This window comes from Penicillium paradoxum, assembly GCF_028828445.1.
Source record: "Penicillium paradoxum strain IBT 22861 chromosome Unknown utg000003l_segment0_segment0, whole genome shotgun sequence".
NCBI classification, from domain to species: Eukaryota; Fungi; Ascomycota; class Eurotiomycetes; order Eurotiales; family Aspergillaceae; genus Penicillium; species Penicillium paradoxum.
This window is the reverse complement of record NW_026643181.1, coordinates 2,143,710-2,162,346: the sequence shown is the minus strand read 5'-3', so window position 1 is coordinate 2,162,346 and position 18,637 is coordinate 2,143,710. Positions and strand designations below refer to the sequence as shown.

At 50.2% G+C, this 18,637-nt stretch overlaps 6 protein-coding genes across 6 annotated transcripts; 1 reads left to right on the top strand and 5 right to left on the bottom strand.

The window, feature by feature from the left end:
* Nucleotides 1-276: 276 nt before the first annotated feature.
* Nucleotides 277-2,888, bottom strand: N7457_002717 (DNA replication licensing factor MCM7; the record flags this gene model as incomplete). The annotated part of the gene is made up of 4 exons (XM_057173763.1): nucleotides 277-345; nucleotides 405-2,325; nucleotides 2,384-2,514; nucleotides 2,571-2,888. The coding sequence occupies 4 exons, from the start codon at nucleotides 2,886-2,888 to the stop codon at nucleotides 277-279; spliced, it is 2,439 nt and encodes an 812-aa protein (XP_057033914.1).
* Nucleotides 2,889-3,229: 341 nt separating this feature from the next.
* Nucleotides 3,230-7,046, top strand: pex1 (AAA family ATPase peroxin 1; the record flags this gene model as incomplete). Its single annotated transcript, XM_057173762.1, has 4 exons — nucleotides 3,230-3,340; nucleotides 3,402-3,638; nucleotides 3,692-3,770; nucleotides 3,829-7,046. 4 exons carry the CDS (start codon nucleotides 3,230-3,232, stop codon nucleotides 7,044-7,046), a joined length of 3,645 nt encoding a protein of 1,214 aa, XP_057033913.1.
* A 1,561-nt stretch (nucleotides 7,047-8,607) lies between these two features.
* N7457_002715 (uncharacterized protein) lies at nucleotides 8,608-8,946 on the bottom strand (the record flags this gene model as incomplete). Its single annotated transcript, XM_057173761.1, has 1 exon — nucleotides 8,608-8,946. One exon carries the CDS (start codon nucleotides 8,944-8,946, stop codon nucleotides 8,608-8,610), a length of 339 nt encoding a protein of 112 aa, XP_057033912.1.
* A 360-nt stretch (nucleotides 8,947-9,306) lies between these two features.
* N7457_002714 (S-adenosylmethionine-dependent methyltransferase) lies at nucleotides 9,307-10,948 on the bottom strand (the record flags this gene model as incomplete). Its single annotated transcript, XM_057173760.1, has 3 exons — nucleotides 9,307-10,233; nucleotides 10,296-10,592; nucleotides 10,685-10,948. 3 exons carry the CDS (start codon nucleotides 10,946-10,948, stop codon nucleotides 9,307-9,309), a joined length of 1,488 nt encoding a protein of 495 aa, XP_057033911.1.
* Nucleotides 10,949-12,295: 1,347 nt separating this feature from the next.
* Nucleotides 12,296-12,919, bottom strand: N7457_002713 (uncharacterized protein; the record flags this gene model as incomplete). The annotated part of the gene is made up of 1 exon (XM_057173759.1): nucleotides 12,296-12,919. One exon carries the CDS (start codon nucleotides 12,917-12,919, stop codon nucleotides 12,296-12,298), a length of 624 nt encoding a protein of 207 aa, XP_057033910.1.
* A 1,126-nt stretch (nucleotides 12,920-14,045) lies between these two features.
* N7457_002712 (carbamoyl-phosphate synthase (glutamine-hydrolyzing) CPA2) lies at nucleotides 14,046-17,791 on the bottom strand (the record flags this gene model as incomplete). Its single annotated transcript, XM_057173758.1, has 5 exons — nucleotides 14,046-14,153; nucleotides 14,216-14,977; nucleotides 15,004-16,755; nucleotides 16,857-17,269; nucleotides 17,449-17,791. The coding sequence occupies 5 exons, from the start codon at nucleotides 17,789-17,791 to the stop codon at nucleotides 14,046-14,048; spliced, it is 3,378 nt and encodes a 1,125-aa protein (XP_057033909.1).
* Between the last annotated feature and the right edge of the window lie 846 nt (nucleotides 17,792-18,637).

Genomic DNA, 18,637 nt, shown 5'->3' with positions numbered 1-18,637 from the left:
GGTTATTGTGAGAAATTATGTACGTAGCTATGTCACTCCTTAATCAGAATTGCATTAATTAAATCTTGAATGATAAAAACGTAAATGAAGATTAAGGAAGTAGATTGAGAAGATCTTTTGAGTGACCCTACGAAATCATGAGAACCGGCTCCATATCCCCAAGAATACACCCAAACACCCATCGCCATAAACCCAACCCGTTGAGCATGCACATTCAAGGCACATGAAAGGACTTGTCGACATTCAAAGAACAAACAAAACACAAGTCTTTCGCAATTACATGTCCATATCACCGTCGACTTCAGTAAAGAGCAGACGGGTACCGTTGCCAGTGACTTGCCAGAGCTATAGAGAGTATTGTTAGCAAGAAGGTATGATGGTCCGCCAATGGTATTAAAACTTACGTTCATATCGGCATATTCATCAATGGTCATAGTGAGGTTGTCCTCGGTGAAGCCTCGGGCGAGCACACGCTCACGAATACGTCTCATGCTCATCTCGCCCTCTTCGCCATCTCCGATGGCAGCGGCACCACTCTCCTTCATGCTGCGGATCAAGTTGTAGATCTTGCTGGATGGGGTGTTGTCGGCACCCTGCTCGCCCTCATTGTATAGAGAAGCCTTACTGATTTCAATGAGACGCAATGCCTCATCGACATCTTCGCGCACAACCTCTTCACTGAAGCGAAGACGAGCGAGAGCTTGGGATAGACGAATGATACCGAGCAGAGTACGGGGGGTGACGTGGGAGAACTGTCTCTTCTTGGACTCGTCGACCTTTTGTCTCTTGCGCATAGCCACGTAAGCACCAACCATGTAGTCGGAAACGCTAGCAGGCACGATCGGACGGAATGTTCGTGCCTTGGCAACGTACTGACGGACTTCGTGAGGAGTGAACATCACACCGGCATCCTCGGTCTCTGGGTGCTTATTGTGCATGTGAACATAGGTGACGTGGCTGGCCAATTCCTCGTCACCTTCGCGGGACGGAGTGTCGAGAAGCAGGAACATAACGTCGAAACGAGAGAGCAAAGCGGCGGGAAGGTTAATATTCTCCACCGGTGAGATCCGGGGGTTGTACCGACCGTACAGCGGATTGGCCGCTGCCAGAATGGATGTACGGGCGTTGAGGGTAGTTGTAATACCAGCCTTGGAGATGGAGATTGTCTGCTGTTCCATCACTTCGTGGATGGCTGTCCGATCCGAGTCTTCCATCTTATCAAACTCATCAATACAGCAGATACCGTTATCTGCGAGAACAAGAGCACCTCCTTCCAACACCATCTCGTCTGTGACTGGATCTCTCATAACAGCAGCAGTGAGACCAACACCACTGCTTCCTCGTCCGGTGGTGTAAACACCACGAGGGGCAACCTTAGTAATGTATCGAAGCAGTTGGGACTTGGCCACACCAGGATCACCCATCAAGCAGATGTTGATGTCGCCACGAATATGCATGCCGTCACCCATTTCTTTCGTAACACCACCAATCAGGAGCAATAGCAGTGCCTTCTTGACATCAAGATGTCCGTAGATTTCGGGCGCAATAGACCGTGAAAGGTACTCGTACATATTGCCAGAGCGCTGGTGCTGCTCAATTTTGCGAAGAGTAACTTTGTCCATCCCCATATCGTTGTATGATTTTTTGTGCTGAGTGATGTGTTGAGCCTCCAAGTATGTGTCAGTCAGCAGGCCGGCACGAATAGCCCGGAACCCAGTGTAGGGTGTGGGCAAAAAGATACCAGCCACGTCGATAACATCACCAGGGTTCAATTGACGGGTAAGGGCACCATGGCAGTGGATGGTCAAAGTGCGAGGGATATGGCCCACGGGGACTTGATCGGCCATCTCCTGGATCTTCACTTCCTGGAAAGGAGAAAACTTTGATGCACGAGTCGACAAGAACAGATTGCCCTTTGTGTTATTCTTCTTGCAATCTTCCGACAGACATTCGGTCAAGGGGAGGTATTGTTTGGTAGTGATGGGCTGGAATACCTCGCAACCACAGCGATCACAAGTATAAGCGTTGATTTGGACAGCTGGCTTCACATCCGAGACACGAGTTGTGATACCGCGGACTGTAATCAAGCTACCCAAGTGCTCACCACGCACATTTCGGACAGCGAGGGCTTTAGACCCACGCTCACTGCTGGAACCCGAAGGTGTGATAGGCTTGAAGTTGATGGTATATCTCCGGGTGAGCTCTGGAGGGAACATGGATGCAGCATTAGCAGCAGCTTCCATATCAGCCTCCATTGCAGTCTCCATGGTTTCATTGCGCCTCTCGCGCTGAGCCATGATCACATCAAGCACATCATCTTTGAAGCTGTACAATAGTCGGTTTAGCAGTCTGTACTTTCAGGTAGGGGCATGTTTTGACGTACGTGATATCTTTTGTCTCTTTAGGCATAACATCATCAACCGCTTGAGAAATGACATCGATATAGCGTTTTGTGTTTTTTTCGATAGAGTCGACGAGCTTCAAGTCTTCTCCTTCGGGCATGGATTTTTCGAACTGTTACCACACCTGTAAGCTAGTGTTCGACTAGGGAGTGTGGATCGGATCATTACAATTGCAAGATCATCCAATTCAATCAGAATATGAGACTGATCTCGGTTTGCGACATCCTGCAGAATTTGCATGTACTTGAGCTTAGGCTCCCGGTGCCTCCTTGCTCCGCGAGTGTTTGCCCCCTCCGTCTCATCGGCATCGTCCATGAAATCGTATTCATCACTAGTCTGGCCGTCGTTGATATTCAGGTCCTCCAAAGCTTCGGTCGCAGCAGCTTCCGAGGATGATTGGAAGGTCTTGAACCCCTTCAAGAAATCCTTGAAGCCATTCAGTTGCGCGGAATAATCCACGGGCGGGGGGTATTGAAGTAGAGACATGGCGAATGAAAAGTGCGCTCAATCGCAAGTTAGCGCAGGGAAGTGATAGTGGGATCGGGAGAGAAACAGAGCAGAGGGTCCAGCTATCCGAGCCCCTACCAAAATCGGAGGTAAAACGCGAACGCGACTCCAACGCGGTCAGAATGCCACTAACCCGATTAGGAAAGGTATCAATTCTGCCGGATGTTAGTTGATCCGTGATCGAGGTACCAGTCACATGACTCTTCATCGGGCCGAGGCGAAAGAGAGGTAATGTGGAGTCCGGGGTCGTGGCTCTCTCGAGTTCACGTTTCCCCCTCGTCCTTGTTCTTTTGGCGTGCACAACAGTTCAGCGCTTGAAAATGGCGCCCAAGAAGCCTGCTGCCACGGCCGAAGTTGCCCTCATTCCTCTCAAGAACTGTCTCGTCAATCTACCGCCGTCGCTGGTCGCTTTGCTGGTCAATGCAAACACAGTCAGTATACTAGCTGCTACATCTCTATGACAAACTCAAGGCTGACATTTGGCTATAACAGGCTGCGCAAAATGTTATCATTGAATTACAATATAATTCAACCTCTGGAAAGGCCAATGGAGCTTCCCCGCAGCAATCATGCTTCCTCGGTTGGACGGGTATGCCGAGCAAGCGCAGGCTTGCGCCCGTCGTCGGAAGAGATGGCATCAACAGTGGATTCTCCAGAGAGCAGGAAATCTCCACTGTTGAGCTTGATACTACTTTTGGGCGGCTCCTTGGTCTCGCTGAAGGCCAGAAGGTGCGTTCATTTGCCCGTGCGTCATTGCCCACGTGGGGCGCTAACTCTTGCAGGTTGGACTCTTCATCCACCTCGATCCACCCGTTGCGCATACGATAAACATTGAGCCATTGACTCCAGAAGATTGGGAGAGTACGTTCAAAATATGTTGTATTCCAATTGCTCCATCATTAACTCAACAACGATATAGTCATCGAACTCCACGCCACATTCTTGGAACTCAATCTCCTGTCACAAATTCGCGCCCTTCCTAATCCTACATACAATGCAGCGCAATCACAACATATGCATCCACTGGCACTGCATCTATCACCCACATCTACTGCCAATATTGTCGTCACTTATCTTACACCCGCCCCTTCAGACACATCTCCATTCGCCAAGATTGCGCCGGATGCAGAAGTAATAGTGGCTCCCAAAGTTCGATCCAAGACAAGCAAGAGTACCCGAGCTGACAGCCGCAGTGCGGCTGGTAACAGCAGGAAGAGTGCTGGAGGCAGGAGTAGTTCGGGCACTGTGCGCCAGAAGAGTAGCCGGTCCGACACTCGTGGGTCTCTCTATTTGAGAGGCGTGGACCGGTCAGCGACAACTCAATATTTCGATGAAGAGATAGAGGATGACGCGAACGAGGGTCTTCGTGTCTGGGTTGATCCAGATCTGCTAGCAAGCCATGAGTTGCGCGGAGCAGCTTGGGCATGCGTGTCCGTTGTTCAGCCGTCCGGTCTCAAACCCCCTCCAGATCCTCAACAGCAACTAGCTCAAGCTGAACAGCAAAAGTCCAGTGATGCTGGTGCCCCTACAACCAAGCTCGTAGCTAAATTGCTTCCTTGGGAAGAGGCCCCAGACAACCAGCATGCGGTGATGTCCACTTTGTTGTGCACAGCGCTTGGCGCAGATAACATGGTTGGAGGAATTCTCCGAGTTGAAGCAGCTCCCCCGCAGCTGCATCGCTCGGCGGTCAAGACTCTCAAGGTCTATCCATTTATTGGCGATGCTTCGAAAAAGAAGGATGGGCTGAAGTTCGGTGCTGACACGGCAGCAGCACGAGATGCCCTGGCCGAGCGCCTCAAAGTCATCTACGGTAGTACAGGATCTGATGTAGGGCTTTTCTCAGGACCCTTGACCGATGGAATGACCCTACCTAAAACTGAGTATCATCCTTCGGTCTCTTCATTCGACGGTGCTATTCTCCGGTTTGATCCTCCTTTGAAGGGTGGCTCGGATGAATCAAAGTCAATGTTTGGGTGGCTGCTCGGCTCAGAAGCTAAACTTAATCTTGAAGTCCAGGCTGAAATCCCCAAGCCAATCGACTCCAGTCTATCGATACTACCTTTAGAGGACCCTCTTCCCGAGACTGCTCCTCACTTGGTAGGAATTGATTCGATCATTGCACAATCATTGAGCAACTTGACAAAGTCATCGTCTATCTTACTCACTGGTGGTCTCGGTGCTGGTAAAACAGCTCTCACTCATCTCCTGGCTCATCGACTAAAACGAGATCATCTTTTCAACGTCAAGTATTTCTCTTGCCGCAAGCTCGTTACTGATGAAACACGAATCTCTAACATCAAGGAGACCCTAAACCGCTTGTTCATGTCCGCATCATGGTGTGCACGTCTTGGTGGCCAATCACTCGTGATCCTTGATGATCTAGACAAGCTTTGTCCTATGGAAACTGAGTTGCAAGTGGGAGGGGACAATGGCCGCAGTCGCCAGAACAGCGAGGTTATTTGCGCTATGGTTCGAGAATATTGCGCCCTGAATTCTTCCGTCGTATTACTAGCCACTGCCCAGGCCAAGGAATCACTTAATAATGTCATTATTGGGGGCCATGTCGTCCGTGAGATCATTAACATGAGAGCTCCCGACAAGGAGGGCCGCCGGAGGGTTTTGGAAAAGCTTACCAGTGAAGACAAACCCACGGAGAGCTCGAATGGACATGTGAGGGCCGCAAGTTCCTCAACACAGGACTCATGGTTAGACCCATCAAATCCCGGGAGCCGCCCAAGCTCTTCTGCGGGCGATGGTTTTGTGATTGGACGGGATGTCGAATATCTAGAACTAGCAGGCAAGACCGATGGGTATATGCCCGGTGATCTTGTGCTGCTTGTCGCCCGTGCACGCAATGAGGCCCTTATTCGCTCTGTCTCGGATCTGACATCGACTTCAAAGATGATCACTTTGGGGTTAGAGGACTTTGAAAGTGCCTTGAAGGACTTCACTCCAGCGTCTCTGCGCAATGTTACACTCACCTCATCAACAACGACATTCTCCTCTGTTGGTGGTTTATTCGAAACCCGCAAAATGCTGTTGGAAACTCTGCAGTATCCTACAAAATATGCCCCGATCTTCGCACAGTGCCCATTGCGACTGCGCTCTGGCTTACTTCTCTATGGATTCCCTGGTTGTGGTAAGACAATGTTAGCCAGTGCAGTGGCCGGCGAGTGCGGATTGAACTTCATCAGCGTCAAGGGTCCTGAGATTTTGAACAAATACATTGGAGCCAGTGAAAAGAGTGTTCGTGACTTATTCGAGCGAGCCCAGGCCGCACGTCCTTGCGTCCTTTTCTTCGATGAGTTCGACAGTATTGCACCCAAGCGTGGACACGACTCCACCGGTGTCACGGACCGCGTGGTCAACCAGCTGTTGACCCAAATGGACGGTGCAGAAGGTCTCTCGGGTGTTTATGTGCTAGCAGCAACCTCTAGACCTGACCTGATCGATCCTGCTCTCCTTCGTCCCGGTCGTCTCGATAAGTCCTTGCTTTGCGGCATGCCAAACCACGCAGATCGCGTTGATATCATCCGCTCCGTTAGCGACAAACTGAAGATGAGCGACGAAGTCGCGTCTCGCCTGGACGACATTGCCGCTCAGACCCAAGGCTTCTCTGGAGCAGATCTACAGGCCGTTGTATACAATGCCCATCTTGAGGCAGTCCATGACGCCCTGGGTGACCGCTCTACCGATACAGCCAAGCCCGGCGCCAAGTCCAACGCCAAAGGCTCCACTAATGCTTCTTCCAAGTCCTTCATCCAGTTCCTCTACTCCTCTTCGGAGGAAGCATCTGGATCTGTCTCTATGCCACCCCCCGCAGTGATCTCCGCCAAACTAGATGCAATCAAGAACTCGCGTCGCCGCCAGCGCCAGCTCGAGCAGGGGTCCTCAGGTGCAAACGCCGCCGCCCCCGTGACCAACGGCACCGAGCCAGCTGCCGACGAGCTACGTGAGGATATCATTGTCCGCTGGGAACATGTTGAACGCTCATTGAATACCACGCGTGGATCACTCAGCCCAGCAGAGCGGAGACGTCTCGAGGGAATCTATCGCGAGTTCGTGGCCGGTCGGAACGGCGAAATGCCTAATGGTGAGGCTGCCAATGAGATTGGAGGTCGGACAAGTTTAATGTGATTCATTTTTCACGCTGTGATTTGGGCTTTTTGTATTGTATATATGGGCATTCTTGTATGCTTTGATTATCTATTTTCTATATCTGTACTTATCAATACCTAGGTATCGATGCATGGACATGGTGCCCTTGCATCTCATATCTGGTTTCGGTCATCCAATTTGTTACAATAAATGATCACATCCAATTTGCGTGATCATGCGCTATACATAATGTTTCGCATCTCATGTCCAGTTTCCTACAAAAGTGCACCAAGTGCAACTTACATCTACGTCTCAGTTTTATAAAGTCCATTCGCTTAAGAGGTATCGGTCAAACGGTAATTTCTTCATCTTAGAATGAAGCGGTTGACTGTGTTGTCATATTTAATCTGTAGGACATGCCCGAGTTCGCTGCCGACGTCGATAATGCCTTGGGTATTTTATACTGTCCATCAAGTGCATAGGTATGTCAACAACAAATACACAGGGTTAAACTTGAAATCCCACCGAAATGTTCTTGTTTTCCCAGTTGAGCTCGGACGGAGTTGTCTTTATAGACCGATTAGCTCGGAGCTCGTGGACAGCAAGGCAATAGAGTAAACTCACGCTTTTTGTTTTCATGAAGCATGCGTTATCTGGTTGGGAACTTGTGTGGCAGGCATTCACCTTCGATCGAGTAGCCTAGCCGGCCAGGACACACTCGAACACGAGTTATCCAAGATCATTCTCATGCATAAGTGGGTTCATTAGACCAAAACCCGGGTACAGCATAAAATGTGAGTGACTGCACACAGCAGTGAATCGACGGGGCCGCACAGATTGACTAGCCCCAGACAAATAATCTCCTGTACTAGCCGAAAGCCGACCAGGCTCTTATGATCGAGGGTGTCAGCGAAGATGATATTGTGCATCCGCTAGGTGGACTCTATAGTTGACTATCCCATCAGAGCACGAAGAACAAATAAGAGGGACCAGACTTACCAACCAACCTGCGCTTTTCCTTCGGCGGTCAACACCAGGGAGAGATAAAATATTTGCGCACCCTCAGCTTTGCTATGTACGAAAATGAATCAGCGTCTAGGATCGAGGCATCGATGAGAGAGAAACTTACTACTTGACGAAGCTCGTACCCGGCGGTCAAACCCGGGGGGCAAAAGCTTGAAGCATCAGTGCCTGTGGATCATAAGTATGAGTATTCAAACTCAAGAAACAAGTTACGTAGAAGTGAGTCTCACCAATTGGCACAATCAAACCATCCATCACCGTCCCTACTAACTAAAGAAACCCCACTTTCCATCTTCGCTGAAAGCACCACAGCACAAAGCTCCCCTAGATAGAATCCGGGTTCACTGGTTGACAAGCTGCTAGGCTCTAGCTCCGGAAAGGGCTTTCAGGATTAGCGGCACCCAGGGACACTATCAAGATCAACAGTCAGCTGAGTCCAATCCGAACAAGATAGATCTTTCATTTCAAAGTGAACATGTCGAGCAAGGAAAAAGTAATAAGACACCAAAGACAAGATGAATGCAAGATGAGACCCGGGCTAAAAGAAGATTGAACTGGGACTGACTTACCATCGCCATTACAGCCGCAGGAAAAGACACGGCACGTCAAGAAGCAGAACTGGGGCGGGGGTAAGCCTACCCCGGCGCTCCGCAATCGAGCCCATGCGTGCGCGAGCTTCCTGTCGCTGACGATGTGTTTCGTACCCTGGGATCTGCTGATAGCCGGGGGGAATCACCGGAGTCCTAAGTTCGGCAAACCGGGGGGACGCAACCCGACGATTGGCCCCGTAGTGAGAGGAGGTGCGATAGCCAGTGGCAGGGTCGAACGACTCGCTGCCCGGGGTTGTGACCCAGCCAGAGTCAGTGGCGTTGTCCGCCGGGGAAAAGATAACGAAGAAGATGTCCTCGACATCCATTGTTGAACGTTTGCTTTTTGGGATTGCCTTTGTGGGCTTTGGATAAAAAGGAAAGCGATGAGGAACTTGAGAAGAAGAAGGAAAAAGAGGAGAGACAGGCTCCCGGGAGGCTTTTATTTATAGTGTCTCTAGATATCCCGAAGAGGAAGGCTCGACTGGCTTCGAAAAGCACGTGGTCGGCTATAAAACTGGCATCGACGACAGATCGTTCCTGCTATATTGGATAGTAGGCTATGCCCTAAGCACTGCTATAGGTGGTTTCCATATTGTATGGGTGCTTGTGATATCCAGGATTGTCCTTGTGGCACTTCGATCATGTTTTGAGTGTCGTGTAGTCCAATCATACACTGATATACCAAATCACTCTTTCTCCAGAGCCTTATTCACAAGACGTTCAAGCTTGTTCCACTCGGCAGAGAGAACAGCTCTGGACTTGCTCGGATCCAGGCCGTTAGCCTTGAACTCATTGTGAACCTGTACAAACTGGTTGCTAACAAGCTTCTTAAAGCTGGGCACGGTGCAACTCTCTGCCTGAGTGCTAGTGAGCTCGGCGAGAATGTACCAAATCAAGTAATGGAAGTTCAGTTTGAAGTCGTGGATCTGGACAGGGTCTTTCGGGCTGGGTTGAAAGCCTTCCTGGGACAGGAAGACCATCAGTCTGACCAAGCTCCAAGCATGCATGTGACGGATGGGATGAGCCTTGTCGTAAACAACGGGGTCAATCCGCAGGTATCGGATGGCAGCGTGGATGAAGGCCCGAGTGAAGTTGCCAGCGGTAAGCAGAGAAATAATCAACTTATCACGGAGAGAAGCATATGGCTGGCGAGTGAGGGGCCAGGCACCAGTCTCATGGAGCTTGTGCATAGCAGCTTCTAACTTCTCAATTGCATCTGCTGGCTCTATGTCAGATGCGGTGGCTGTCTGCATGAGCTGTAAGGCTTCTCGCTCTGCTGTCTCCAAAGGTGCCATGTCTTCAGGGGTAGACAGGAACCGGTCTTCCAGGGTGTCTGTCCCTTTGGCGCATTTTGCGCACTGGCAGTCGAAGAAGTAGCGCTCCTTCAGTTCATTACGACGAATGTCGTATGGTGTTGTTGTGTCGATGTAGGATATGAAGATTTGCTCATCCTTTTTGATAGAACGGATAGCCTTGACATAGAGCTCTTCCCCGTCAAATCCAACGGTGGAATTGTAATCGCAGCTATGGTTGATCAAACCAGCATACGGATGCATGTAAAGGCCAATTCGGTCATACATTGAGGTAGTGAGATTGAAAGAGTTCAAATCCAGCTGAATATTATGATTAGACACGGGTCCAGTGATTTACAGAGTCATAGGTGTAGCGATAATACCTTGGCAGCATAGGAAGAAACAGTCCCTTCTTCAATGTCCGTTCCGGAGTAATTCTTGACAGCCCTCGCAGTCAGAGTGATCCGATCAAGCAGACCCTGACTCTCTGAGATCTCGTTGATATGAGTCTCTAGTCCATCAAAGACCTTAAACTCTTCAGAGTCATACTTATTACGTGCATTACGCAACACTACACGTAGAAGAGCACGGGCATTGTTAGGAAGCACCATGGGCTTGACATTTTTGAAGATAGGGCATTCAAGGGAATGGGCAAACTTCCAATCTTTGGATTGACACGCCTATCAATCAAGCATTAGAAAATTAAATCAAAAATATAATTTTGGTCGGAGAAGGACCAAATAACAAACGATCTATCGCCATAGGAACTCACCCTATCGCAATATTTCACGACACGACAGCCTGTGCAAGCCTTGAGTTCGTTTCCGGTTTCCATCTGCCTTTTTCCGAAGCAGCCAGCACATGTATCTTCCAAACGCGGTGAATCAAGAACCGCCACAAACGGCGTCTTGATGTGCAAAACATCTTCACCCGGGTTGATGTCGGTTGTCGCAAACAGACCGTTGCCCAGGCCATTAGGGGCAGGCTGTGGAACGGTCTTGGTCGTGACTGCGGGTAAGGCAGTTCTTGATGTCATTTTCTGCGATTTTGATTTAGAAAAATAGAAAGATTAATTATTTCAGGATATAGCGATGATAGACGTCTCGCCGGGCGGTGAATGTTAGCCACTGTAGATATTTCTTGGCATTTATAGACACACCAGACACACCTTCATATATAGAGCGCAGAACCAGGGAGAGGAACAAAATTCTATAGAGACCAGGGAGTATCTCCCTGTATATATAAACTAAAGATAGGATCTAAATACAGGCAAATAAATAACAGATAGTTGTTGAAGATGATCCTCACAATATCGAGAGTAATTTGAACTCACTCTTCTTTTACTTTATCAAAAGCCCTAGGGAGCTTGAATGGCATTCTGATAGGATCTCTTTAGTTTTTCCTGGTTGATATTTGTTCATCATAGTAGTATACCCATCAAACCAAGTGAAAATATGCAGCGATAGTCTGGCGCAAAAGAAATTCTCTCCATTAGAATCATTCGCGCACGATTATAGAGATCATGAGTTGATATTTAGAGAAGGCCCTGGCCCTAATGCTCAGCGCATAGCAAATTGCGGTTTGATTTTGGTGAAGTTTTCTTGCCGTTGGCCGATGCAGTTGTTAGCGATAGAGCGTCGAATGCGGTGGAAACCAATTTTCCATTCGTGCTTCTCTTCCTACTAGCCTCGGGAGAGTAAGAAGGGTTGGAATGAGGAGTTTGGGGAACTTGCAGATTGCAAATGTCAGTATTGCATCGTGTCAAAGTCAATTATTTTGGGACACTGACCGATAGCCCCCAAATCCTTAGAAATCTCGGAGAAAGGCTCAGGATGGGATGAGGCATTACCCGTATCAACAGCCTGCGGCAATGTCGATCGAAGGAACAGTGGAAGATACAAGGAAAAGGGAGAGAGCGGGTAAGGATCCAGACACGCAAGATCGAGTCTGTTGGAGGGCATGTGAAAGCGAAACTGCCGAGGAATCAGTTGATTATAAAACAAGCGACTGAGATGAGAATCAAACTATTGTCAAATGAAACTGAGGGTATTGGCGTTAGATCCGAAGTAAAGTACCTCCGGAACTCATCAAGTAGTTTCATACAACTCATCTGCAAATGTCACTTAACATTATAGTAGTAAGAGTGACCTTGGATGCTACAGCTATGTCCCGATCCTTGCCTCATCAGATAAGAAGATTTAATAGGAATACCTACATATCTAGACGTCCAGATTGATAGAATCATAGACAAAAATAAGACAACGCTAGACACGCTAAGCGCATATATTATACTTCATAGAGATGACATGGCTCATGCAGCATACAAATAGACATCGAGACTCCCAGTAACATAACCAGACATGGAAACAAACAAGTCGAAGATCTAGAGGATAGCAACCAAAGCAGCAACAGCAGCACCCAGCGGCGCAGCCGTGATCAAAGGCTTAATGGCACCAGCAGCACCACCAGCCGAAGCAGTAGGAGTGATCGTCTCCGGGGTAGCCGAAGCGGTGGCATTAGCGGTGAGAGCATAGGCACCATCGGTGACTTTGAGAGGCTGATAGGTGATCGACTCAGAAGGAATAGTCATAGTGCCAGAGGTGCGCGTGGAGTCAGTAACAGCGCCCTGGGAGGCGGTATAACCAAGGCTCCACGTGCAAGAGACGGATTCAGAGAAGCGAGTGAAAGAGCATTCCTCGACCGCAGTTGCTTTGGCAGTAACACCTTCGCCGCTCAAGGTCATTTGCATAGAGATGCTGAAAGTGTTCGGGCCCTGGATGAGAGTTGCCGGAACGTGAAACGCGCATTCCTTTGCATCTGGCAGGCAGCCGATCTCGTAGGTTGTGGCATGCTTGTCAATGCCAATGATTCGGGCAGCGGTGCTGGTGTATTGACTAATGTCGGCGCCGCCTTCATTCTCGGTGCCGAGATAGCTGACTGTTGTGGTGCCAGCTTCGGCGGCGACCAGGGCCGCTAGAGTAGAGGCGAGGAACCAAGTTGCGCGCATGTTTGCAACAAATAAAGATTATGGTATGGAAGGGTATAGAGATGGAGATATTTGGTACGGAGCTGAGAAAGAAAAATTCAGGACACAATGAGCAGGGATCTCTGCCTCTTTAAAGACCTTGTACTAGCGTGCCCTGCAGCCTTGGTACCTGAATAAGAGTCATGGAGCCCCGGGGCGCTGTTCGTATACTAGCGCTATACTAAAAGATGCTACGGCCTCAAGCTTAACGCTTTTTGGAACAGTTTCGGGTAAGAGTCGGGTTGAAGCGATGGCGGTTGCATAGAAGACCCTGAGTTCATGACCTTAATCGGTAAGAATTAACATGATATTCCAGCCCAAAAAAAGACAGCATTGGATATCCATGGAAGACAATAATAATGAAGAAGAAGATGATGAAGAAGAAGAAAATCCATGGGGGCCAAATTACGAAGCCCAAGTCAGCAAGATATTTAGTCCAGACAATCCGAATGACAGGCTCTTATTGGCCAAGAGAATCGGCTAAAATTGCTCTCCGTGAACAGGGCACTGGACCCTTCGCCCCCCGAGTGAAACAAAAAAGATTAGGATGGTCCTCTAATTGGCCCCCACAGGGAGGCGTTCCTCTAGCTCCGCCCTGAGGTTACGGTGAAGAGCCTCTAGAGAGATATAAAAAAAGGAGTCATAAGACGGTTACATCCGGACTCCGATAGGGAGTATGTTGCAGGGTTCAATTTGCTATAGACTCAGAAACATTTGAAAACACGGCCAAATTTGTCTTATAAAAGGATCAGCGGGCATGTGCCTAGGCAATACGCCACTGTCTCCAACCTTGATTCACCATAAGAGTAGAGATGAACAAATAAATCAACAAGTTAACAGTGTAAGAAATCATTCCAATCCGAGAGTACAATAATTAAAAGGGGCCGAAAAGAAAATGCACGCCATCTATCAACAAAATTGCCCTACCCACTACACCAGACAGAACACTTGAGGTCCGGTCTTATATTGGAAATCCATGACGGGAGGACCTGGAGAGGTCATGGGGGATATCGAGGGGAAAGAGAAAGGTGTTGACTCCCGTCTCTCTTGATTTCGACACGGCGGGGCTTTTTTTCTGCTTCTTTTGTCACTTCGTGCAAGTAGACATTTACAGAGCCTTGCCGCCGACGAAATCGGACCAGGTGCGGACCTCGGAGGGGATGCCATCGGTACGGGGCAGCTTCTCGCTCATGCACTGAGCGAAGAGCTGGGCAGTCTATAGTAAAAACAATGAGTTAGCAATATGAATCATGGCAGATGTCAGTAAGTCAAACATACCTTGGGCTCCATGAAGAGAGGAACGCTGAAGTCGACAGCATTGCGACGCATAACGTAGTCCTCATCAAGCTGGGTCTTACCGCGGGTCTTGGCAAGGTTGAAGCAGCCGCGGATGTCGTACTTCTGGAAGACCTCACGGAGAGCACGCTTGTCCTTCTTGGGGAACTCAATCAGCTGCACGGAGACAGTGCCATTGGCAGCGGACTCGAGGTGAGCCTTGACCTCGGGGTTGACAGCGAAGAACTTGTAGCCAAGAGGGTTCAGGTACTCGACAATCTTGGACAGGTAGGGCTGGGTGATGTCACCACCGAGCAAGATACCCTCACCAGCCTCCGGCATGCGGAAGTTCATGGTGGACTGGAGGGAAGCCCAGTAGGCCTCAACCAGATCCTTACCGAAGCAAGCAATCTCACCAGTGGAGGACATCTCGACACCCAGGAAGGGATCGGCACCAGCCAGACGGGTCCAGGAGAACTGGGGAACCTTGGTGGCGAGGTAGTCACGCTTGACCTCCATGAGGTCAACGGGCTCGGGAACATCACGGCCAACGAGCGCCTTGGTGGCGACGTCGATGAAGTTGGTACCCAAAACCTTGCTGACGAAGGGGAAGGAGCGGGAGGCGCGCAGGTTGCACTCAATGACCTTGAGGGCGGGCTCGGCACCCTCCTGATCGGCCTTGATGATCTGCATGTTGAAGGGACCGGTGATGTTCCAGGCCTTGGCGACCTTCTCGGCGATCTCCTTGACGCGGCCCATGATAGCCTTATCGAGGTTGGCGGGGGGAGGACGAGAGTGGCATCACCAGAGTGGACACCAGCGGGCTCGACGTGCTCGGAAACGGCGTGGACAATCAGCTTACCGTTGGAAGCGACGGCATCCACATCGATCTCCTCGGCACCCTCAATGAACTTGGTGATAACGACGGGGTGGTCGGGGGACACGGCAGCGGCGTTGAGGAGCTTCTCCTTGAGCTCATCGACACTGTAGATGACGTTCATGGCAGCGCCGGACAGAACGTAACTGGGACGAACCAGGACGGGGTAACCAACAGTCTCGGCGAAGTTCTCGGCATCAGAGACGGAGGTCAATTCCTTCCAGGCGGGCTGATCGACACCAATGCTGTCGAGGATAGAGGAGAACTTGTGACGGTCCTCGGCCTTGTCAATGTCCAGAGGGTTAGTACCAAGGATAGTAGCACCACCACTCTCCTGGAGACGGAGGGCAATGTTCTGAGGCAGCTGGCCACCGACAGAGACAACGACACCGCTAGCGGACTCGAGCTCGTAGATATCCATGACACGCTCGTAGCTGAGCTCCTCGAAGTACAGCTTGTCGGCGGTATCGAAGTCAGTGGAGTAGGTCTCGGGGTTGTAGTTAATCATAACGGTCTTCTTGCCCATCTGGCGAAGGGAGAGAGTGGCGTTAACAGCGCACCAATCGAACTCGACGGAGCTACCAATACGGTAGACACCGCTACCCAGAATGATGGTTCCGTGGTCATCGAAGGTCACGTCGTGCGAGGTGGCGTTGTAGGTGGTGTAGAGGTAGTTGGTGTCGGCAGGGAACTCGGCAGCCAGGGTATCAATCTTCTTCACCCAAGGAGTGATGCCGAAGGACTTACGGCGGGCGCGGACATCATCCTCGGTAGATCCAACAAGCAGAGAGATCTGCTTATCGGAGAAACCGAGCTTCTTGGCCTTCATCAGGATCTCCTGCTTAAGACCGAAGAGGCTGCCGATCTCCTTGAGCTCATTGTTGCAGTCAACAATGTTCTGGATCTTGTACAAGAACCACTTATCGATCTTGGTCAACTCGTGAACCTTCTCAACAGAGTAGTTCTCGTGGAGCATAGCCTGACCAACTGCCAACCAGCGGCGGTCAGTAGGGTTACGCAGAGTCTCATCAAGGTCGTCGAACTTGTCACCCTGAAGACCAAGGTATCGAGGGTCGACCTGACGGATAGCCTTCTGCAGAGACTCCTCCCAGGTACGACCAATGGCCATAACTTCACCAACCGACTTCATGGCGGAGCCAATGTCGCGGTTGACGTGCTGGAACTTGCTCAAATCCCAGCGGGGAATCTTGGTGACGACGTAATCCAGACTGGGCTCGAAGTTGGCGGTGGTAGTCTTGGTGACGGCGTTAGGGAGCTCGGGAAGAGTGTGTCCCAAACCAATCTTAGCCGCAGTGTACGCAAGAGGGTAACCGGTAGCCTTGGAAGCCAGAGCGGACGAACGCGACAGACGGGCGTTGACCTCAATGACACGGTAGTCAAGTCCATCGGGCTGCAGAGCGTACTGGACATTGCACTCGCCAACGACGCCCAAGTGGCGGACAATCTTAATGGCAGCAGTGCGGAGCATGTGGTACTCCTCATCAGACAGAGTCTGACTAGGGGCAACGACGATACTGTCACCGGTGTGGATTCCGAGAGGATCGAAGTTCTCCATGTTGCAAACAGTGATACAGTTGTTAGCAGCGTCACGGACGACCTCGTACTCAACCTCCTTCCAGCCCTTGAGGGACTTCTCGACGAGAATCTGGGGGAGAGAGAAAGAGAGCGGGAGGACAAGTCACGGAGCTCCTCGGGGTTGGCAGCGAAGCCAGAGCCGAGACCACCAAGGGCGTAGGCAGAACGGACGATAATGGGGTAGCCAACCTGCTCAGCAGCCTTGAGAGCATCCTCGACAGTCTCGACGGCGGTCGATTCAGCGATAGGGATGTTAATCTCGTTCAAGGCCTGGGCGAAGAGGTCACGATCCTCACTAGTCTCGAGAGTCTTGATGCTGGTACCGAGGACCTTGACACCGTAGCGTTCGAAGATACCCATGCGGTTCATCTGCACACCCAGGTTCAGACCGGTCTGACCACCGAAGGTAAGGAGAATTCCATCGGGACGCTCGCGCTCAATGACGTGAGTAACGTATTCGGGTGTGACGGGAAGGTAGTAGACTTCATCCGCAAGCTTGTGGTCAGTCTGGATGGTCGCGATATTAGGGTTGATCAGGACCGAGTGGACACCGGCCTCCTTAAGAGCCTTAAGAGCCTGGGAGCCTATTTGGGCGAACAGTTAGAGATTAGCGACTGTCGTTATTCGAATTGCTTCTCGGGGAAATTTTTGAGCTCCCTGTGATACCCGCAGAAAAGTCTCAACCCCATGGGGAGATTGAAAGCACGGGGCCAAGGAATTGCAGCGCAAATTTCGTTCTGAAGAAAAAAATTTTTCCACTTACCAGAGTAATCGAACTCTCCAGCCTGTCCAATGCTAAGACCACCACTGCCAATGACAAGGACCTTCTTGACATCGACAAGGTTGCTACCGGACTTCACAGCACCGCTAGCGAGGTAAGACTCGGCAGCAGGGGGTTGCTGGGCGTTCAGGCGGTTCAATGTGCTGGAGAAAGAACGGAGCTGCTGGGAGCGAGCCGTAGGCAACTTCTGCAGGCGCAGAGTTGAGGCCGTCGAGCGGACGGACTGGGAGGAGAATGCGCGCACGGAGAGTGCTGAGCGAGTTTCAGCAAGGCAGCGCTGGCGCAGCAGGGCCGCAGCCTGCCCACATCGAGCAGCAAAAACCATTGCGCACTGCACCGAGCGAAAGATATGTTCAATTGCTTGGTGAGAGATGTGTAGAGGATGAGTCTACGCTCTCCCGGGAATCTTTTTTTTCCGCCACGGGATTGCTGATTGGTTCGTTCCTTTCACCGTATACGGCTCCACTGTCGGCGAAAAAGCACAGCAGAAAGTCGGGGAGAAGTTGGGGTTACAGGAATGGGTATAGGTGAGTGCAATTAAGAATAATAATAAGGAAAATAAGAGATCAAAAAGAAAGTAAACCAAAAAACCAGGTGGCTGAGTATGTCCCTTTTTATGTGGTCTTTTTTTTTTTCTGAAGATGAGTCAAGACGGGGGTGGAGACGGGGTTCCCTCGGAATCTTGGTGGAAGATGACGATGTGTTCTACGCATCGAGATCTAGGGTTACTTAGGTCCCTAGGTATGGACTCCGTACGGAGGACTTGAATTTCAGAAACCTTGGAAGTTCTCAACAAAGCCAAGTTGGTCGTAGGCGCCTGAGGGCACCTCGGACCTTCAGGTTCGAATCATGATATCTAACGTACTTCACTACCAGCATTGAGCCTACAAATACCATGGAGTTGATTTCACTACATGATGTATGTATCTACGCACTTATGAGCTGTATGTAGACAAACGGCTGAGGCCGAACCGCCTAGTTATATCTGTGCGATCTGAAAAGGTCCCATCTGATCGAGACCCAAACACAAATAAATTAAACCATGTGGATATGAATCACTTTGATATACCAAGCTTTAGAGTTATATCATATCATAATAGCCGAGTGCCTGAGTCAGTATCAATATCAAGCTGTTCCTCCCATCGAAATTGAATATATATCCCCTGAGTCT